Genomic DNA, 22,400 nt, shown 5'->3' with positions numbered 1-22,400 from the left:
AGGGGTACTTTCTTAGCTGTAAGACTTCTTAGACCAATCTTTCAATACAAAAACTAATGGCTGCAGTTAAAAAGAATGATAGGCCGGCCCGTCCTCGGCTTCCCACCGCACCGAGGAGCGAGTCCGGGGACCCCACACTGGCGGGCACCGAGCGGGAGCCCCCCAACAAGCTCTAGCCGGGCGCCTCGATGCCGGAGCAGAGCAGGGTTCCAAGCCTGAGGAAGGGAACCGTGTGCCTGCCTGCCCACCTCACTCCCTGGCCCTGCTGGTTTCTCAGGGTCTGAGACACTGGCCTTTACTGCCCAGCTAAGGTTCCGAGGACTCTCCTTTCTCTAGCCCCATCTTGCTGAGTGAACCCAGGTGGTTGTGACACCTACAGGGAGTGAGGAGTGGGCGGTCAAGGCACCAGAGCAAGAGCCCTCTGCGGCCTCGGGCAGCAGAGTGAAACTGGAACCATCAGGGAACATGAGTGAATTTTGGCACAAACTGGGCTGCTGTGTGGTAGAGAAACCCCAGCCGAAGAAGAAGAGGAGACGGATCGATCGGACCATGATTGGGGAACCAATGAATTTTGTCCACCTGACTCACATTGGCTCTGAGGAGATGGGGGCTGGAGATGGACTTGCCATCACAGGTGCTGTTCAGGAGCAGATGAGATCTAAGGGAAACCGAGACAGGCCATGGAGCAATTCTAGGGGCTTGTAGCTCTGACAGGAATGTTTTTGCTTCCACTCTGTGCCCAGCCCATAAGAGATGCTGCCTCCACCAGATCCTCCGAGAACCAGTGTCCTCAAGGCCCCTTTTTTCCTTATCGGCCTGATAGTGCCTCAAAAGGCTTGGGGGCTGGACTCCCTCTACTTCCTCTGGCTCTAGCCCCTCCTGGAGATGGGGTCACGGCAGCAGGACTGACCAAGTAACTACTGGTTGGCCAGAGGAGCTCAGTGGAAGCTCTGGACACTCTCAGATCTGAAATAGGAGTTTCTGGAAACCAGGAATGAGTTCCCTTCTCCTGAATGACAGTCTTGGTGCCACCTGTTTTTAAACTATTAACCTGGAACTCCTTAAATGGCAGGTGGGTGAGGTTACCACGCTGAAGCTGGCTTTGCTAAGAAGCTCCCTACCTCTCTGCCCTTCTTCCTTCTGGAATGAACTGAAGCAGACCTCAAGCAGGGCCTGGGAGGGTGACCACTGCCTAGTCTACTCTCTTTAAATCTCAGACCTTAAGCTCACAGCTCTTCAATATCTCTCTGCCAATACCAGCGTCTTTCTTTAGTTAGGCCTCTAACCCTGTTTCTATAGCATTGCTAGCTCCCCAGTATCTTTCCTTTTTAAAAATTAATTAAAAAGTAAATTTAAGATTCATTTTCTTAATTACCCCCACCCTGCTACTACCTCCGTCCTTATCCTCATTCCTCTTAGAAACCTTATTGTTTCCCATTGAATAAGACTTAAGAGATAGATCTTAACCTGATGACATTCCAGTTAGGTCTTAGGGACCTGGCCTGCCCTCTGCCAACCTCCCTGCTGGCCCAGGTGAGAGGAGGAAGAGGGAGCTGGAGAGAAATCCAGGTTGCAGGGAAACTAGGAGTTATGTCTCAGGTGGACTTCCTTCCTGACCATGGAGGATGGAAGGTGGGGAGGTAAATTGGTTGAAAACAATCATCTGGGAGTTTTGGAATCTTACAGTCCTCACAACCTGGGAGCAGGGAGACAGCAAGGTTTCTCAGTCTGGACACTTGACATTTTGGGCTGGATAATTCTTAGTACTGGGGGACTGTCCTGTGCATTATAGGATGTTTAGCAGTGTCCCTGGCCCACCCTAGTTATCACAACCAGAAATGTCTCCAGACATTGCCAAGTGCCTCCCAGGGGGCAAAAGCACCCCAAGCTGAGAGCCAGTGCTCTAGAATCAACTTATTTTTCTCTTGAGTGATTTTTATCCCCTGCCACACCCCCATCCCATTATTCATCCTAAGCCTGAGCCTTGATGAACTAGACACCCTGTAAAGTAGGCTTAATAATCTCCAAACAATTTTTTATTCATTGTGTTGCTTGTGCCTGCATGGGTTGCTTGTGATGGACATGCTTCTCCCTTCTTGCTCAGTGGAGGAGGGGTTCCTGCAGTGGTGGGATGGGGGAAGGGAGTGAGAGAAAAGCAGTAGAGCCATAGACACCCCAGCGCTGTTCTCCACGAACTTGAAGCTTTATTTCTGTGCCCTAGTCCTGGAACCAGACACAAACAAGACTCAGGGAGTTTTGTCTGAAGAACTCTCCACCTGGCCGAAGAGTCTGTTTTAGGTGGGAAAGTAATGGAGGAGCAGGGTCTTCAGGCACTTTCAGTTTTCTCAGGTGTGTTTTGTTCTGCCCCCTTCCTTGCAGGGAGACTAGGAAGGCAGAACAGGACAGATGAGCTCCTGCCTGCTGTGTCCAGAACGCAGGGGTCTCTCAGTAGCTCAGTAACAGGAAGCATGGTGGTAGTGGTAGTGGGGGATCAGGAATGTGGGAATGAGGATCCACTCTGCTGATTTCACCATCTTGAAGTTTGCCCCCACCTACAGTGACTGAGGTTCTAATTTTTTCAAGTTTCAGTGTATTTCCTAAAGTTTTCCAAGGTCAAAGATTGCTCGTAGAGATAACATTCCAAATGTACTCTGTTCCAGTCAAGCTAGTTGCTCTGAAAGTAGTTCATCTTGTTGCCCAAAATAGCATGAGGGTTTTACTAGATCTAAAGGGTTGACAGGACAGGGTAGAAAGATGGGGGCTCCTGGAATCTGGTCACCCTGATCTTTAGCCTTATTCTTATGCCAGTTCTTTGGACACAATCTTTTCTTTGGCTCTCTCTCTTTGAGCTACCTTCTCTTATGTGTGTGCTACCATCACTTTAACAATATTTACAGTGATGGGAATGGGTTTGAGAGTCATAATTTATATTGAAAATGTGTTGGACTTCTAAATATACTTTTCAAATAACAAGTTTAAGCAAAAAAAAAAGAACGATAGATTTTTTTTACCTGTACTGATAGGAAAGATGATCAAGATCTATAATTTAAAATATGAAATGAGAAAAAACTATACAGAAAAAGTGTACATTTGTTAACTTGATTATTCTGAGTGATAGAACTATATATAGGTAATTTTTTCTGCTTTTTTTTTTTTCTGTCATGAAAAATGTGCTTCAGACTTATTAACAGAAAACACCAATAAGACAGCATCTGTAATTGCTGCAGAAGATGGCCCATGGAGGAGTCTTGTGAAGACAGTGTGGGTGCCCCTGGTTCCTTTCTTCACCGAGTCCTGTGCACACCAGAGGGCAGACTAGGTGGAGGGTGGTTTAGGTGAAGATTGTTGTGTTCATGGAGAAGTTTCAACTAGACTAGCAGCTCCACAGGGGCTGGAGCAGACCCTGTAATAACATAGCTACTTATTAGGCAGAGTTGGTGATTTAGGATTCGATTGTGTCTTACCAAACATTTCAACCAGGGACCTAGGAAACCCTCCTTGAAGGTGATTAGTCCTCATCTCAGAAAATGTGTTCCTATTTAGTTAAAATAATAATTCAAACAGTACATACAAGTACAAAGATGGGAAAGGTACCAGAAAATCCCACCTCCCAGTGACACTGCTGAATTTGGTAAACATCCTCCCATGCATCTTTCTGTGCTTGTATATGAAGACCCACCTGTATCCCTAGCCAGTTCCTCAGTAGTTAGAGCATCGGCCCTGAGAACACTGACAGGTTGCGGGTTCGATTCCGGTCAAGGGCACGTACCTCGGTTGCAGGCCCGGTCATGGTGCATGCGGGAGGCAACCTATCTATGTGTCTCTCTCACATCAATTTTTCTCTGTCTATCCCCTTCCCTTCCACTCTCTGTGAAAATCAATGGAAAAAATTTCCTCCTATGAGGATTAACAATAAAAAAGATCCACCTGCAGAGTAATGGAATCATACCTTTTCCCTTCTATAATAATTTTAGGTCTTTCTGTGTACATAAGCACATAATTATTTTGAATGATTGTATTGAGTTTACAGTTATCTAGTTTGTTCTGTTTATAAACTCTCGATTTGCCAAACCAGTGTGTGCATTTTTTACATTTTCATACATATTGCCAAACTGCTCTCCCAAATGCTTGTACCAGTTCATGGTATACAGTACATTGGCAGTTTAGCAGTTTATAAGAGCCCATTTCCCTAGGCCCTCAGAAGGCAGGGTATCATGAGTCTTTCTTAATCTTAAAGGTGAAAAGAATATTCGTTTTTATAATAGTTTGTTTGCTTTTTTTTTATTTTTTTAATATTTTTTTTATTTCAGAGAGGAAGGGAGAGGGATAGATAGAAACATCAATGATGAGAGAGTCATTGATTGGCTGCCTCCTGCACACCCCCTACTGGGGATCAAGCAACCCGGGCATGTGCCCTGACCAGGAATCGAACCGTGAACCCCTCGTTCATAGGTCAAAGCTCAACCACTGAGCAACACTGGCCGGGCTGTTTGCATTTCTTTTATTAATGGCGAAGTACCTTTTTTTGTATTTATTATTTGTGTTTCTTTTATGAATTGCCTTTTTGTAGACAGGGGAACTGTGGCCCAATGTCCTGCATACAATGGTCAGTATGCCCTTTGTTAGTTGACTTCATTGGCCTACCTTCTGTTTTGGACAGGTCCTGAAAGACTCTTTCATCGGCAATGCCAAAACCTGCATGATCGCCAACATCTCACCAAGCCACGTTGCCACTGAACACACTCTGAATACTTTGCGCTATGCTGACCGGTGAGTCCTTCTCAGGTGGCAGGTCATGTACACATGCGTGCGTGCGTGCGTGTGTGTTTGTGTGTGTGTGTCTGTCTGTCTGTCTGTCTCTCACAAACAGAGATCTGACCTTGAGGTCCACAAGTCTGTTCTTGGAGAAATGATACTGCCATCAGGGATTGTGCACTTGGTCATTTGAAAAATGTGATCTGGTAGGCCCTGGCATTTTACAAATGTGACTGTGACAAGAGGAAGGTGACACATTCCCTTTTTCAGTAGCCTTTAAATGGCTAATGGGAGCTGAAATATTTTTCTGGAGTAGAATCTTCTGACTAGCCTCTGCCCTAATTATAAAATATAATACATATTACTTGTCAAAACAGAAGCACTTAGAACAGTGGTTCTCAACCTTTCTAATGCCGCAACCCTTTAATACAGTTCCTCTTGTTGTGGTGACCCCCAACCATAAAATTATTTTTGTTGCTACTTCATAACTGTAATTTTGCTACTGTCAATGAATCGTAATGTAAATATCTGTGTTTTCTGATGGTCTTAGGCTCTAAAGCAGGGGTGGGCAAACTTTTTGACTCGAGGGCCACAATGGGTTCTTAAACTGGACCGGAGGGCCGGAACAAAAGCATGGATGGAGTGTTTGTGTGAACTAATATAAATTCAAAGTAAAGGAGCGGAAGGGAGAGCAAGAGAACCCTCCGCTCTTTCAGTTCCGCGGGCCGGATAAAACAGCTGAACGGGCTGGATCCGGCCCGCGGGCCATAGTTTGCCCACGGCTGCTCTACAGTCACGACCCACAGGTTGAGAACCGCTAGCAGGGTCGCCTAAGACCATCGGAAAACACAGATATTTACATTACGATTCATTAACAGTAGCAAAATTACAGTTATGAAGTAGCAACGAAAGTAATTTTATGGTTGGGGGTCACCACAACATGAGGAACTGTATTAAAGGGTCGCGGCATTAGAAAGGTTGAGAACCACTGAAGAAACCAACCCAGACGTTATAGAAGGATAAACTGAGGCCCAGAGAAGGGCAGAAGCTGTTGACAGACCTAGTATCTCTTACCCTGTGGACACGTGTTTCCTAGGGGAGGTGAAGATGCTCTCATTACCATCCTCTCCTCTGGCTGCTTTGCTGCCTGGTTCTGTCTTACATCCTTCTCTTTAGTCTCTCAGGAGTTGTCTCCAAGATTAACAAACTATTTGAGGGAAATCTATTATTACTGTTGAAGAATCTTTAATATCCATGGCATTTTATGAAACTCATTGAAAAGAAAAGATGAGCTATCATTTAAGTTCCATGAAAACAGGAAGGACCCTTACCTATCTTTTTCTCCCACTGTATCTCTGTTGCCCGGACAATACTTGCTACCTAGTAGATACACAATAAATATTTGTGAATGAAAGGAGGCGCTCCTCCTGAGTGTCAGGGCTTGAGTGAGGCCTTCTGTGTACTTTATCTCATTTAAATAAGAGAGACCATTTATAAAGTGGTTACAACACTGGGCTCTGGCGTCATACTGTCTGGGCCAATACCCTGCCTCTGCCACTAGCTAGCTGAGTGGCCTGGGACAAGTTTTCAATTTCTCTGAGCCCCGTTTCCTTCCAAAAGGAAATAATAGCACCTACCTCACATAACAGTTATGTGGAACCAATGAGGTAATACATATGAAGAGCTTAGCACCATGCCCAGTAGTGAGGACTCAGTGTACGTTAACTTTCGGTAGTAATATTAGTAGGTCCCCCAAATAAGTTTCCTGAAGGAGGTTTCTTTTATTACATGGTTTTCCTAATGCCAGCACACTAGCCCTGCTAGAAGAAAGTGGCTACTTCACAAACTGAGATCAGATAGAAGATGCGTGATGATCCAAAATTGTTTCCATAAAACCACTATAGCTTGAAGTTCTTCTCCCCCTTGTTTTCATTACCCAGCTTCAACAATTATGAACTCTAAGTTGGTCTTGTTTCATAACTCCACCCAGTCCCCAAATCATAGACATCGTTTCAATTGCTTGAACTTCATCATTAGGAACAGACATTCCTCTCAGTGCTCAGTAAAGGAAGCTGGAAATAACCCTTCATCATAGGGGATGTACTGAGTACAATTGAGAAATAATTTGAAATAATTTTGGTTAAAAAAAAAAGAATAGAAAAAGTACAATAAAAACAATCTCTCCCTTTCAAAGTAGTCTGATAAATTATTGAAAATAAATATGAAAACCATTTGTTTTATATGCTCAGATGAGGCCTAATTTTAGGCAATAATCTATGCACACATAGAATGAGGATGATTTTATTGCTTAAAATTTCCTCTCTCTGTTTTAAAATTTTCACCTCTCCACATACTAGAAAAATGTTGCTATGCAGTCCAAAAATAAAGTTCCAGCTGGACCCCAGCACGTATATCAGAAGAGAGCTCTGTGACAGGAGTGACTTTGGTCACAGGCAGAGTATATTGGAAGCATTTAGTATCGATGACCAAATTACCTATAAGATTCTTCTGGCACTAAGGTTTCTAGAAATATTTCCTAGGAGGAATTTTCATTTCTTAATGAAACTAAAATAGCTCAGATTTTAATAACAAGAAGTAGTTTGGAACCATTTAGACTTGCTGTGGCACCTGCCAACCCATTCTTTGTACAGTAAGTATGCATGCCCTACTGTAACACCTAAGCAGAGGTCCATCCGTGGACTCAGTTCAGGTCTCGCTACATCTCCTGGCTTAGCTGTGTTATCTGCTAGCCTTGCTTTTCAGACTAAAAGGAAAATCTAAATCAAGTTTCAGTGTCAGATTTACTATCTTGGTTTTCAGAAATGGTCAGAGGGGTCATTTAGCCCCCATGGAGGATTGTATTAAAATCAAAGCAATGGAAAAGACATTTTCCAGGAGCCCCCAGGCAGAAGTACTGCTCCTTCTTAGGGGATTTTAATGCGGAATCTGCTTTTATCACCAGCAGTTCCAGCAGCCACCACTCCTCCAACCACCGGAGAATTACATTTTTACTTGAAGTCTCCTTGTAATTCCTAATTTTTATAGTGTTTGTGTTAAGTATTACAGAGTAAGAGACTTTAATCTTGGCAACTGAATCCTAGCAGAGAACTAATTCTGTATTTTTCTATGTTCTCCTAAATTTCTCTGTGGAATAGAGCATGGTTTTCTATTTCTCTATCTGGGGGCGATTTTGCCTCCCTAGGAACATTTGGCAATGTCTGGAGACCATTTTGATTGTCGTACTTGGGGAGAAGTGCTATTGGCATGAAGTGGGTGGAAGCCAACGATGCTGTCAAACATCCCACAGTGCACAGGAGAGCCCCACCCCCGCCCAACAGAGAATTTCCTGGCCCCAAATACCACTAGTGCTAAGGTTGAGAAACCCTGGGAATAGGTCATTTTTCCCTTACTGGTATTAACACAAGCCTGCATATTTCCATAAGGCTTTTGCTTCCTGAAGTGTCGTTTTCTCAGAAACCTGAAAGTAGATGGTTTTCAGGAAAAGAGGGCCCAGTTTGTGGAATAGTGAGTGGGTGAGTGGGAGACATGAAGCTCCTGAGTTGGCCCACCTTCAGGAAGCGTGGAGTGGGTCCTGCGTGGATGTAGTGAAGTTCTGATACTAGCTCCTCTGGCCTGTCCGTGACATGGTGATTTCTAAAACTTCTGATTATGGCCCCGGCCGGCTTGGCTCCATGGGGTCCCAGGTTCGATTCTGGCCAAGGGCACATGCCTGGGTTGCAGGCTCAATCTCCGGTGGGGGTCGTGCAGGAAGCAGCCAATCAGTGATTCTCTGTCATCATTGATGTTTCTCTCTCTCTCTCTCATTCTCCCTTCCTCTCTGAAATCAATAAAGAAATATATTTAAAAAATAAAAATAAAAAAATAAGACTTCTGATTATGGAATGTTGGGTGCATGTTTATATCCTTAGAGAAGACATTGATCTTTTTTGTTCAAGTAAAGAGGGCTCCCAGTCCTTGTAATTCTTTGTTTTGGTTTTGTTTCCCTGAAAGTTGTAGAAAAGGAATTATAGAGCACGAAGAATCACATTTAACATAAAGTGGTCCTTTACAGGGTCAAAGAACTAAAGAAAGGCACCAAATGTTGCACTTCAGCTGCCAGTCGAACTCGGACATCTGGAAACTCTTCTCCAAAACGAATTCAGAACTCCCCTGTGGCCCTGTCAGGGGATAAGTGTTCTCCCAAAAAAGTCAAGCTTGGGCTTCAGCAGTCACTCACGGTGGCATCTGGCTCCACAAGAGGGAAAGCGCATCCTCTGGCCAGCCACTCACCAAACATCCCTTTTACTTCTGTACCTAAAGTCTCTGGTAAAAAGGGCAGTTCCAGAGGGAGTCCTCGAGAGTGGGTCATTCAGACTAGCCCTGTCAAAGGAACTGTGCAGTCTGGACAGTCAGCCAAAAAAAAGGAAGAAGAATCAGCTTCATTGTGCTCTGAGAAAAATCAAAACGGCAACAAAACTACCCTTGGGTGCGGAAGCAGGGCCCCTGGCCCAGGACAAGACCCGGTGCATGGTAAGCTGACCAACAAGTGCAAGAAAGTGCAAACTGTGCAGCCAGTGCAGAAGCAGCTTGTGTCACGGGTTGCGCTCTCCTTTGGCAATGTCTACCACTTAGCAGAGTACAGTCAGGGCGGCAAGGGGGACGAACTTGCTAGGCCTGCCTCTGAAGCTTGGACCACCATCCCTCCACATCAGAAGGAGAGGGAGGAACATTTGCGCTTTTATCACCAGCAGTTCCAGCAGCCACCACTCCTCCAACAGAAATTAAAGTACCAACCACTAGAAAGGCTTTTATGCCAGTACAGGCCCCAAGAGGGGCAGCTCCAGAATGAGACCCCTCCTCCCTTGCACTCTTATTCTGAGAGTCATGATGGAGCCCAAGCTGAGGACCTTGATGACAGCGATTTCAGTGAAGATTCTTTCTCACATGTCTCCAGTCAGAGGACCACGAAGCACAGAAACACCCTGGAGAATAGCGAAGGCTCCTTCTTCCTTCATCAGAGAGAACAAGGTCCTGAAAGGCGGCAGAGTCTGCTTTTTAGCCCCAGATTAGATGATGATGATAAGAATCTAACTGGAAGCTGGATGTACGCCAGGAATCCCACAAGCCACAGAAGAGCAGCAGGTGATCATGGCCACAGCCCAAGTAAAGTGCCCTTGGACTGGAGCAAAGAAGAGGACTCTACCTCCTCAGGGCCTTCTCCCAGAGACATACTGGCAGAGAAGCCTTACTGCTCACAGGTAGACTTTGTTTATAACCAGAAAAGAGGCAGTGGCTCAGCCTCGGATTTCAAACAGGATGCCTTCAGAAGTGACGTTCCTGGACAGGCTGAGGGCAGCTCACCATCCCTGAAGGAAGAAGATTTCACTTCCTCACTATCCCTCATTGCTGTTGCTGGATCCCCAGACCAAAGAGACACAGTCGGCACACCTCTGAAGGAACTCGGTGAAGGCAGCCTAAATGTGGCAACCAGAACCATGAAAACCAGTCATCCTTTCCAAGGAGAAGACTCTCAAGAGGAGTTGGGCATGTGCTCTGAATCTGCTTCTGGGCTGATGGCTCCCCTCACTGTGTCCCTCCTGGAGAACCCCGACGATGAGGGCCCTCCTCCCTTGAACCAGCCAGCCCAGGATGGGGCTACACACAGCCTAGCGGGCACAGAGGGGCCAGCTGTGGGCCACACCGTGTCATCTGGTGATCAAGAGGTAGTCCTGCCAATGTCTCTGACAAGTGGGCACCTGTGGCTCTCATCATCTCCCCCTGACAATAAGCCTGGTGCTAATCTGCCAGCCCTGTCCCCATCACCCATCCGTCAGTACCCACCTGACAAGCTGCCCAACAGGGAGGCTGACCTGGGAGAGGGCAACCAGAGCAGAGAGACTGTACTTCTCTCCCTGAAGCACGTGGCTAGTGAACAGTATGATGCCAGTGCTGAGGAGACAGAACTGAACAGTTCCCAGGGTTTCTCAGGAAAGCCCTTCCCCACCATACATGCAGGAGGACCCCACTGTGAGCCTGCACCCACCCCACAAACAGGAAGCAGTGATGTGGCTGAGCAGCCCTGGGTTCAGGAGAGAAAGCATCTGGCAGGGCTCGGTTGGCAGGAGCTGGATTTGTCCATGGACTCCATCAAGTTGCCCTGTTACAATGAGGACATTGCTTGGCTCAAACATAGGCCAATCCAAAGGTGCTTAGCAAGGCCAGGCTCTCCCCTTCCCAGCTGCTCTCCCAAGACTGCCTGGACACTGCATCAGCCCACCCTGGGGCACGCACAGTAAGTTGGACTCTCTCCCTGAGACTTGAGCTTCTTTGGCACCCCTCTCCCACCCCAGTTTAATGTTTTACCTATTCTAGGAATGGCTATGGTTAGCTGTGTCAGAGCTATACTGCAACCAGATAAAGGCTTTGTTCAGCTTTTCAAGGAAATCTGTCTAGATGCACCTGATACGAGTAAAACGTATTGGAGCAGGCCTACCAGGGTGGGTGGACCCTCTGCCTCGGAAAACAGATGTGAGAAGGGAGGACCTGTCCCCATAAGCAGGCCTCTGGTGAGATCAGAATCCTCTTCATTCTGTTGGGTCTGTGTTCCCAGAAGTGTTGCCCAGCAACCCATTAGCTGTGGTGTTGTGCCCTCAAAGCTAAGGTTGGGTAACCCCCAAGATAGGGAAAGTAAACATGGGGTGGGGCTGTTATTGTGCTACTTTCCCCAAAGGATACTGTGTGTGGATGGTGCAGCAGAGATGAGAAAGCAGCCTTAGAGGCTGCGAAAGAAAGGAGGTGGAGAATCTAGCAGACCCCCTCACAGTATCAGAAGCCTCAGAGCTGGAGGGCAGGGTGAAAAAGTACTTCCTTTATGAGGCTACAGCCCTTTGTTGGGGCTCCTGTTACCTAGGCCAGCTGTCTGTCTGCTATTCACTGTTGCTCAGGCCAGGGCTGTGGACAGAGGCATACAGGTGAGGGCGGTCTGCCTCTCCTCGGTAGACAATCTTGTTGTCTCCGTGGTCTCTACCCATCAGTAGGGTCTGACAAAAGGCAGATCCTCTGGCTTCTAGGTCAAATACCATGTTTTAGTTCTGGACCCCCCAGAAGTAGAAATGACAGCAGGCTAGACAGCAGGCTCTACCTTGTGCCAAGTATGCCAGCTGGAGTGGCATTGCCTTGACCCTTTCTGCAGAGAAGCTTAGTGTACCTGGGGAGGTAGGGGACAGCTCTAGAAGCCCCTGTCTCTCACTGGTATTTCCTAGTCTCTTGACAAGTCCTGAGAACAGGTGAGGGGGGAGGAGGTCGGGTGAGTTGGTCCTTGTCAAAGCCTTGACCACTTTGGGCAGAGCCAGCTCCTGGCTTGGAAATGGGGCTCAGCTCCTAAAAGCTACCCAGGAGAGATGGGAGGCCCAGAGGTTCACAGCATCCCCTCTGGTGTTCCCAGGCAGGTGGTCATCCGAGCACACCAGGAACAGCTGGATGAAATGGCCGAGTTGGGCTTCAAAGAGGAGACACTGATGAGCCAGCTGGCTCCTAATGTAAGTGGCCTTGGCTGGACACTCAGGGGCTGTTGGCAATTAGTCTGTAGTAGTAGGATAGTCAGCTGTTTGCTGTGGTTAGGTGTGGGGTAAGGGTCGGCGCCACACGCTAACCATTGTTGAGGCCTTGGGCCTCCTCTTGTACTCCTCTGGGATAGCTTCAGGGAGTACAAGGACAGGTGGGAGAGGTGCTACACTCCCCATTCCCAGACTAAAATGCTTCTGGCCTCTATCCTTCACCATTCTGCCTTCCCAGCGGCTTATTTGGGGCCTTCCTTGTGACAGTAACTGTGAGCCACCTGCAGACTAGAAGTACTTCTACAAAAACACCCCCTACCTTGAAAAATACGTCTATATATAAAGTGTCCCAAATGCAGAGAAGTGGGACCCACCCTGTGCCATAGTAACTATGCTGCAGGTTTTCCAGCTGGAGGGCCTGGGCTCTGAAGTTTTCCTGCAAGAAAAAAGCAGATCTGGGAGAGGACCAGCAACAGCACCATTTGTCCTTTGTTTCCTATCTCAGGATTTTGAAGATTTTGTCACCCAGTTGGATGAAATCATGGTTCTGAAGTCCAAGTGCATCCAGAGTCTGAGGAACCAGCTGCAGCTATACCTGGCCTGCCATAGGCTGTCTGAGGCCCCTGAGAGGACAGTGGTGTCTTAGAGCAAAATCCAGTATGGGGTGGTGGGGGCAGCTCAACAGCCTGTGCTAGGTTCTCAGGGGTTGGAGGAGCTTCTGCCAGATCATCCCTGCAGATATCAGAACCCACTCCCTGGTCCTGCCCATGCTAGCCTCTCCATGGCCACACGTGGCCTTGGCTGGGCCCCAGCTCCTCTCTCAGGGACAAGCCTCTATCCTTCAGTTCCAAGTGCAAGAGCATCTTAATGTGCCCCTCACTTTTCTTTGAGGCTGGAAGAGAATTTGTCTTACTAACCCCTGGTCTGTAGAAACATACATAACCCTGTAGATGTTTCTGAATTTGAAACTAAGAGTATGGGTAGTCAGTGGAAACCTACAGGCCAGAGGTTACAAGCTGGGGAAGATAACATGCTGAGCCCAGGAGCTTTATCAGATGGATTCTGTGCCTGTTGTTGAGCCAAAAACTAAAACATTGATGCTAGTGGGGCTGGGGCAGGGGCAGGGGCAGGGTAAGCTCTGCCCCATTATTTGGGGCTTTAGGTTGGCTTTTGAAATGTAAAATGAATAAACTTTGACTTGCCGTGTCTTTCTTTAACAGCAGAAGATGTGAGACAGACTTTATGCTTTCAGTTCTCCCTTCCTGCAATCCAGTTCTTTGTCCATCTCTGCCTTTTGCTGGGATGATCAGCCTTTTACAAGCCCCAAAAGCCCTCATAATCCTGTTGGCATTTCCTGGCTCCAATCTGAGACTCCTCACCCACCACACCCACTCATGGAATAGTTGAAGAGCTGGTGGTTCTCAGGCAAGTCCATCTCCTAGCTCACCTTCATCCAGAAAACCCTGGTCTACTCCCCCTTCTCAAAATAGCCTGTGTTCAGTATCTTGGCAATGAGTATTTTAGTCAACAGTCTGAGACTCTGAAGCAGAATTTTTACACACAATCTTCTGCTTGCTATCATTTTAGCAGGAAGAAGCTTAAGACAAGAAATGCAAAGTGGCCTCCAGGTGGCCATCATTTTACCAAGGCCACCATGGGTCAAATCAAGATTCGTGTGTCACAGCCTTGGCCCTGACAACCATTATACTGGGAAAGTTTTAGTTGCCTACAGGTAAAGAATTTTTAATGGCTTTAAAAGGGGGGCTTAATTAATTTTAAAGGCCAAAAGAAGAGGGGCTAGCTGGCTTTCTGGCCTATAGCCCGCTACCCTTTGTCAACTTTTGTCAACCTCTGGCCACGCCTGATCTGACCACGAGGGGGCAGCCTCTTTCCACTTTGGTGCTTCCTGGCCCAAAGGCTCTGCGGTCCCTTAAGTGATCACTAAAAGAATTAAACCCACCTCCACCCAAGAGCACAAGAGGGACTATAGGATAATATTAAGTATAAGGACAAGAAACTTTAGGGATAAATCTAGTTATATCAGCTACAGTAGCACCACTGAGAGAGCTGGTGAAGCAGTTTGCATCCAGTCCTACCTGTGGTACAGAGTACATAAACGTCTGGGATCACAGGAAGAGGGACTTCTTCCTCATTTCTGGGTAATTACCCCAAAGACCCAGCCTGTCTCACCTCAACAGCCAGTCTCACAGGAAGGCATATGTCCTTGGTCCAGAGACCAAGCTAGGTCAGGTTTAAACAGGTCTTCCTCTTGGCCTGCCTTTGTGAACCCAAACCAGGGCAAGCTGGAGGGCCAGATCCTGGGTCCCACAAGCCTAGAGTAGGAAGAAAGTATTGAAGTGACAAAGTGGTTAGGTCCTGTTTCATCCCCAGCAAGCAAATCTAAGCAGGAAATCTCTCTCTCTCTCTCTCTCTCTCTCTCTCTCTCTCTCACACACACACACACACACACATACACACACACGTAAAATAGCCCTTGGCAATAAAGGAGTTGATAGCGGGACATACCTTTTAGATTTTTATTAGTTTTCTCTGAAGAATCAAAATAGTTATTAGCAAATTACTTTAGATTCATCAAGACTGTATATCCTTCGTATTTAGATATTTAATGATGTACAGCATAATACAAAACAAACCAGAGACTGATTTCTATGACTAGCTGTTATTCATTGTGTCATCCTAGAGCAGGGGACTGGTGGGAGAGGCTGTTCTACAAAGAGAACTGAGGTGGAATTAGTGCTGGGCAACAAAATCATAGCCTGTTTCTCCCCAACTCAATGTGCTGGGAAGGGGCCAATGATTCCTTAATGTGACAACTGTTTCCTAGAGCAGGGGGCTCTAAAATCCTGGTAGCCCCCAAGGATTGTGGTCCAAACCAAGCCCGAAAGAAACAGGCTGGGTCAGGGAAGCATGGTAACTGCCTGGCCGAAGAGGCAAACTCAGGGCCCCATGGGGAAAAGGGCATTCTTTGCACCTCAGTGACATTGCAGAACCAGTGTAACACTAAGAGACTTTGTTAAAAGGGGGGGGAAAATAAAACCCTGGAAGAACCTTTCAATTGCACTCAACCTGTATTACAGTTCAGTCCACCAATACAAGGGAGGGAAGCAACTAGCCCCAAAGCAGCAATAAGACTGGGCCTCCTGCCGCTTCTCCCTGGCTCCTTTTGGCAGCCAGCCCAGGTTTCAGCTGAGGACATACCCCAGAAAAACCAGAGACATCTCTCTGGAGGGCCAAGGTGGGAAGGACACTTCTCAAAATACAAATACATTTAATATGGAAGGAGCCATATGCCCAAATCTTCCCCCATTTCTCCCCAGCTCAGGGCCTAGGCTCATAGAGACTAGCAAACAGTCTCCACGCCTGACCTTCCACCCCCCAAAAAAAATCTGGACGTGTGCCCCTTCTCCTTCCCCACAGGTGGGCTCCTCAGGGCCTCCTGCAGGGGTGGTTCTGTGGCAGGGTTTAGGCAGGGCCTGGTCTCAGCTGGCTCCGGCCCGAGCCATGAGGTCTTCCAAAGCATTGTCCTGGTCATTGTTGTGTAAGAGCAGAACTTCCTTAATGTCTTTCAGTTCAAAACCCATTTCCTTAAACTTGCTCATTAACTGAAGAAACTCCAGCATCTAAGGGACAGAAGAGAGTACAGATTAAAATAAGGGGTCTGGCCACACAGCCGAGTGGAGAAATATGTGTAGGGGGGGTCTGTATCCTTTGCCAGAGCCATCTGAGGTCCCCTAGCACAATGGTCGCCAACCTTTCGGACCTCACGGACCACCAGTGGTCTGCGGACCACCGATTGGCAACCGCTTCCCTAGCAGAGTAGGGCTATGGAAGAAGCTGGGACCGACAGCTTGATGCCACAGCGCCAACTCTTACTAACCTTTGTTCCAATCCCACCACCCACATTCACACTTCCACCAAGGCAATCTACTGAACCCAGAAGCAGGCTAGGCAAAGTGACAGACAATCTTCCCAGTCATCCAAAAGTACGCTTTGTAAGTCTAGATCATTTTCCCCTTCCCTTCTCTGGAATTCCAGATATCGTCTTCAACCCAACGTTTCACCTGAGCCAAACACACCCAACGTATCTGGACATTTCGGAAATTCTGTGCTTCAACTGTCTCTGCTTGCAGTCACTGGTAGGGAAAGGGTATTGTGGGTTGGGGGGAACCCCAGATTACATTGTTTCTTCTTTCCAGAGGGCATGAAGGTTCCTACCTTTTCCTCTGAACACTGATGCATTTCCAGAGCCTCTTCCACTAAAAGAGGGTCGAAGCCCTTCTCACAGAGCTGTCCATGTACAAAGAGATAGTCGAGAATCTAAGGAAAAAAACAAGAGGTCTAAGCACCTACTGCCACTCCTATCTGTTTCCCAAGAGTCTTACACAAGCCAGCAAGTGTGACATCTGCTCCCAAAACTGGCTATTAGATCCTGGACAGGACTTGATTTTGTGCCTTGAACTGTATCCAACACAACAGGACCTCAGTGACTATCTGCTGAACAGACAGGCACACCCTTCTAAACATGAGTAGCCATTTTTCAAAGGAGTTCCTGTCATAGCTGACTCATATCTCCTAGAACATTAACTCCACAGCCTGGGCAGGTATTCTTCTAAGACAGTGGTTGGCAAACTCATTAGTCAACAGAGCCAAATATCAACAGTACAACGATTGAAATTTCTTTTAAGAGCCAAATTTTTTAAACTTCTTCTAATGCCACTTCTTCAAAATAGACTCGCCCAGGCCGTGGTATTTTGTGGAAGAGCCACACTCAAGGGGCCAAAGCGCCGCATGTGGCTCGCGAGCCGCAGTTTGCCGACCACGGCTCTAAGAAATAGCTCAAGTCATCATATGTGGAATCTAAGTAACAAAATAAACTGATGAACGGAATGGATCCAGAGACATGGAAGTGTGGAACACAGTGTGGAATCTCAGGGAGAAGGCGGGGGTGTTGTATCCATATATTCATGGCCCCTGCACACAGAAAATGGGGTGGTGAGGGCCTGGGGCGGACTGGAGGGGGGGTCAATGGGGGAAAAAGAGGGGGCATATAGTAATCATTTCAATAATTATTTTTAAAAAGAAATGGCTCAAGTCAGAAAATGCATCTAAGGTTTAAGACTCTGGTACCCTATTTTGGAACTCCCTGGGCAGCTATGACAGGATAAAAATTTCTGGAAGAAATCTGACCATACCTCAACCCTAGGATATGCTCTCAGGAAGGGCAGAAGTGGGAGAGTAGTTGGTTAACAGTCCAACATCTCCAATACTCCCAAGGCTTTCCTTTAGTCTAGGTTCCAGAGCAGCCCCAAAGCAGAAACACTGCTGCTGGTTTCCCCCAAGAAAGTGCCTGAGTCCCCCAAACTCACAGGAACAGACATTGGTGCTGTAAGTCTGAGGGGCTCCAGGATAGAGGCAGGATACTACTTCAGCTCCAGAGGACTGGAACCTCTCTCTGGCTGATCACGCACCTCCCCACCAACCAAATGCTCACCTGCTCAATATTCTCTCCTTTTTTCTTCATGGCTCTCAGGACACACTCATAGGAGTAGCCCATGTTGACCACTGTCTCCACACACTGCCGCTCATTGGGGGACAGCATCTGCAGTTCAGAATAAGCCTGGGGACAGCTGGGAGTGTTGGGCACTTGTGACATTGAGAAATTAGGAGGTGTGGCCTAGAGGTGGAGAAACAAGAGGATCAAGGCAAGAAGATGTGGACCCCAGAAGACATGGTGTTGAAATGACCCAGTTTAGGTGTTTGCCATTTTTGACACGAATCAAAGCCCTAGTCGAAGCAGTCTACCTGGGAGAAAGGGCCAGGTTGCTGGCCAGAAATCCTGAAGAAGAATGAAGAGGGATAGGGGAGCTCCAGCTAAGGAGAGAGAAGCTGGGAAGACATCTCTACAAGTGTAGCTGTCCTCTACCTCAGCCCACCTTGCAGAATGAGAAAGCACCACAAGAGCCACATGCCCTTCCATGCCCAAATCCTCCAGGCTTGAAGTTCTGAGACTGCCCACAGGACTGAAGCCCAAGCTGGCTGCTATGATTTCTTTCCAGAGTTCCATTATCCCTTTCTTAGGCTGTGAAGGGATCGTGCACCTCAAACACCCCAAAGTCTGGAGCTGCCTCTTCCAACGAGGTCTCTATCCTCATTCCTATCACTGGGCTGCCCACACATGGCCAACTCAGGGACCCAGAGCTTTGAGGGTACTCCATCTTTGCCCCACACTGTGCTTCAATTCCCTGCTACAGCTGCTGTCCTTACAGAGCCAGGGCTGAAGGAATATTAGCCACACCAGACTGCCTCAAGGACGGAACGTGGAATGCACTGGCTATAGGCAGCCTGCTCCCTGCCACCCAATCTTACCCCAGTCTTGGTTGTTGGACAGAATCCCATAATTAACTCCTCCCATCACTTCTGATAATGACTCAGGCCCAAGGCATGAAGGCCAAAGGACCAAACTACCATGGGAACAAGGTCACTAGCTGTTCTGCAGTTTGGCCCAGCTCCCAAGAACCAGGAAAAATGTTTCAACAAATTTTTATTTTTTATGTGGGCATGGGGTTAGGAGACAGGGAGTCTGCTGTCCTACAATCAAGTTCAAAATTATAGAGCTAAAACCAGATGCTCTCCTCAAAGTCAGCTGGGAAAAGCCAAGATTACAGGCCTCAAAATCCATTGTTTCCACTCAAGCATTTAACCCACAGGCACAGGGCTCAGTCATTAGATTACAGGAGTCAATACACAGATCATGGGGACTGGATCACACTAATCTGGCCACTTTGCAGGCCCCAAGATTCTCTCTCCAGAGTCAGACTCTGCCTGGGCACAAGAATACCAACAGCCAAATAGCATTTTGGTCACACTGGTGGCACAGTACTTTTCACATCAAAGTATATTAATGTGAGCTCCTAGAGGTTAGTTACCAGGCATTTCTGAATCCTGGGGGCCTAGCTATATGGGCTTGACACAGGGTCTGATCGTCAGTTGAAAAATGGAGGTCTATTAGCATTTCAAAGGGGGAATTTCATTTTAACACAGCAAACTAACACTGATCCTCCCCAAAGCCTACTAAAATAATAATAATAAAACAATGAAAAAAGGTTAAGACACCTTTAAGGTCAAAGAAACGGAACAGCAGGGGAAAATCTGAAGCTGAGGCAAGGTAACTGACAGAAGCAATGAAATTACAAGCGAGAGACAGGAGAGGGGTTCAGTATTTGGAAGCAAGAGGTACTGATGGGATAAAGCAAAAGCACAAAATGAGTGCTCAGAGCAGTAAAAACCTCAGGCAGCCGAAACCGGTTTGGCTCAGTGGATAGAGCGTCGGCCTGCGGACTGAAGGGTCCCAGGTTCGATTCCGGTCAAGGGCATGTACCTTGGTTGTGGGCACGTCCCCAGTAGGGGGTGTGCAGGAGGCAGCTGATCGGTGTTTCTCTCTCATCGATGTTTCTAGCTCTCTATCCCTCTCTCTTCCTCTCTGTAAAAAATCAATAAAATATATTTAAAAAAAAAAAAAAAAAAAACCTCAGGCAATAAATACCATTCCCAACCATCTTCACCCTCCACAGGAGGCAGAAGGTTTAGTCTCTAGAAAATGAGAACCAAAAACAAAAAGGAGGTTAAGATACCAGGCATAGCATACAGCAGAAAGAGACAAGAACCAAAACAGGGATTAAGTAAAAGTCTATAGAAGCCTTACCCAAGCTTCCTTAGCCCTCAAGCACAATTCTCTGGAGAAATTACAGCAGCCACAAAGACCTTCACATGTTGACATTTTGCAGAGCTCTCCTCAAAGCCAATTAACTTTCAACCTATAGTGAAGTTTAACTACAAGCAAGCATAGTGGGAAGAGACACTGGCAGTTTTATACTGGACTCAGAATAAAGGAACATTATAAGACTGTTCTCTCAAGATGACCCCATGGATTTCTCAACTATTAAGATTAGTTTATATAAACACTAAAACATGAAGTCAAAATCTGAAAACTAAGACCCAAACATTGGGCCTAAAATAGCCAACAAGAACCAAATTCCAGGAATACTTCCCTGGGAGTTCCTAAGTGAAGTGTGTGTACAGCCCTGTTGACCACACCATCACTTCCCTCTGGCCTCAAGTCACTATCTTAGAGAAAAGAGCTTCTCTCACAGAGAAAGGTTCTCACTGTGGGTTTCAAACACTCATACTAAGAGAGAGGGCCAGGATGGAAACTAAGCTTTGCTCCCTGAGGGTAAGGATCATGACTTCCTTAGAGAACAGTTCTGTTTCTATGGGCCCTTGAAGGCAGCAAGTCCTTAGGCCAGCAAGAAACAGTGCCCCTCCCACCCTCCCACCCTAAAATGAATGGATCCAAAAGAAACTTTACAATCAGGTGGGTCAAAGAATGATGAGTGTTCTGGTTTGAGAAAAGAGCTGTCATTAGTTCATCTAAATGGTTGCTATAACTTTAAGGGGAGTCAGCGTGGGGAGATAGCTGAGGAACCCTAATATTTCCCAGAGTGCATTTAATTTCTAAAATATACAGTATATTGCCCTAGACCAGTGGTCGGCAAACTACGGCTCGGCTTGCGAGCCGCGGTTTGCCACTCTGTTGACTAATGAGTTTGCCGACCACTGCCCTAGACAGTTTGACTCAGTGGATAGAGTGTCAGCCTGCAGACTGAAAGGTCCCGGGTTCAATTCCGGTCAAGGGCACATGCCCAGGTTGCAGATTCAATCCCCAGTAGGGGGTGTGCAGGAGGCAGCCGATCAATGATTCTCTCATCATTGATGTTTCTATCTCTCTCCCTCTCCTTTCCTCTCTGAAATCAATAAAAAATTTTAAAAATTTTTTGAAAGAAATACTGTCCTGGGGAGCCAACAGAGTGCCCCCTAAAGTCTCCCTCTGAGGAACTGATTTCTCTTTAAATTACACACACACACACACACACACACACACACACACACACACACACACAGTATATCATGAAGGAGTACCCTGCTGACCATACCCCAATAATGAACCAGGAGGAATTAGGACGAAAGCCCATTCCTAGAAGATAGCACCAGAGTACTTAGTGTTGTTTTTCTTTTTGTGTGAATCCTCACCGGAGGATATTTTTCCATTGATTTTTAGAGATAGTGAAAGGGAGTGGGAGAGAGAGAGAGAAGCATCAATATGAGAGAGAGAGAGAACTGGTAGCCTCTGCAACCGAGGATATGTGCCCTTGACCAGAATTGAACCCAGGACCCTTCAGTCCAAGGGCTGACACTCTATCTACTAAGCCAAACCAGTTAGGGCCCATGGAAATTTACAAGCAGCAGTGACAGAGACAATAATTTACCAAGAATGCTATTGCTGGGACCTTACTCTCACTGTGCAGGCCAAGGCTCATCCTTTGACCAACTAATAGCAGGCTTCTTATGGTGTCTGAGAGATATCCCAATAATACAATCAGGCTCCTTTCTGGCTCTAAATACTGTCTTTGATAGGCTATCATTTTAAGAATCTGTGGACTGGTACAGCAGAAGGTTCTTGGACTTCCATGGTTTCTATCCTAGAATGCAACAATGTATTCTGTGTTGCCGAAACAACCACATCAAGAGCTAAGCATACACTCTGTGACAAAGCAAGCTCACCGCACATGCAACCTTTTTGTGTGTGACAAAACCAGATTTTCTAAAAGATGATAAAAGATGCACCTCTTTTATTAACCCATACTTCAACATTAAATCGAAATTCCCACCTTCCCCTCTCCCTCCCTTTGGAGAAAACTGCAAAATTCTTAGCAGAGAGAGAAAAAAAGGAATTGCACCATTAAAACCAATGGGTTTAAAGTGACAAATTTCTGTTTTTCTTGGACTTCCAATACAAATTATCTCCCAGGTACTAAAGCACCACCCAGTTTGAAGGTCACACACAAATTTCAAGGCAGAATGAGGTAGGGAGAAGATATAATGAAGAGTACCAAGCAATCTTAACAAAAAACAAAGAAGGCAATAGGAAACAGTTAAAGGGTACAAAAAAAGAAAGCCTTTAAAAAAATGCAAACGCAAGATATGCAGCACAGAAAAGAAATTGATTAGGCA

The 22,400-nt window shown here is 46.6% G+C and overlaps 3 protein-coding genes across 8 annotated transcripts in view; 2 read left to right on the top strand and 1 right to left on the bottom strand.

The window, feature by feature from the left end:
* The window catches only part of KIF24 (kinesin family member 24), a 63,359-nt gene extending 49,827 nt beyond the window's left edge, over window positions 1-13,532 (top strand). The window contains exons 9-12 of the mRNA XM_080668224.1: window positions 4,661-4,770; window positions 8,828-11,047; window positions 12,200-12,293; window positions 12,817-13,532. Coding sequence (XP_080524350.1) covers window positions 4,661-4,770; window positions 8,828-11,047; window positions 12,200-12,293; window positions 12,817-12,957 — 2,565 coding nt within the window. The 3' untranslated portion in view covers window positions 12,958-13,532. The remainder of the gene's footprint in view (window positions 1-4,660; window positions 4,771-8,827; window positions 11,048-12,199; window positions 12,294-12,816) is intronic.
* Window positions 386-705, top strand: LOC308249239 (CDC42 small effector protein 1-like; the record flags this gene model as incomplete). The annotated part of the gene is made up of 1 exon (XM_080670195.1): window positions 386-705. Exon 1 carries the CDS (start codon window positions 466-468, stop codon window positions 703-705), a length of 240 nt encoding a protein of 79 aa, XP_080526321.1. The 5' UTR covers window positions 386-465.
* Window positions 13,533-14,834: 1,302 nt separating the features above from the next.
* The window catches only part of UBAP1 (ubiquitin associated protein 1), a gene marked incomplete at its 5' end in the record, with an annotated part of 46,895 nt that continues 39,329 nt past the window's right edge, over window positions 14,835-22,400 (bottom strand). For 5 of the 6 annotated variants that reach the window (XM_080671236.1, XM_080671239.1, XM_080671238.1 and 2 more), the window contains 3 exons: window positions 14,835-15,952; window positions 16,548-16,649; window positions 17,824-18,006. In XM_080671236.1, coding sequence (XP_080527362.1) covers window positions 15,812-15,952; window positions 16,548-16,649; window positions 17,824-18,006 — 426 coding nt within the window. In that variant the 3' untranslated portion in view covers window positions 14,835-15,811. The remainder of the gene's footprint in view (window positions 15,953-16,547; window positions 16,650-17,823; window positions 18,007-22,400) is intronic. The other variant, XM_080671240.1, reaches the window with a different exon arrangement.

The sequence above is a fragment of the Plecotus auritus genome, assembly GCF_963455305.1.
Source record: "Plecotus auritus genome assembly, chromosome: 5".
In the NCBI taxonomy this organism is placed as follows: Eukaryota; Metazoa; Chordata; class Mammalia; order Chiroptera; family Vespertilionidae; genus Plecotus; species Plecotus auritus.
This window is presented reverse-complemented; position numbering and strand designations above follow the sequence as displayed.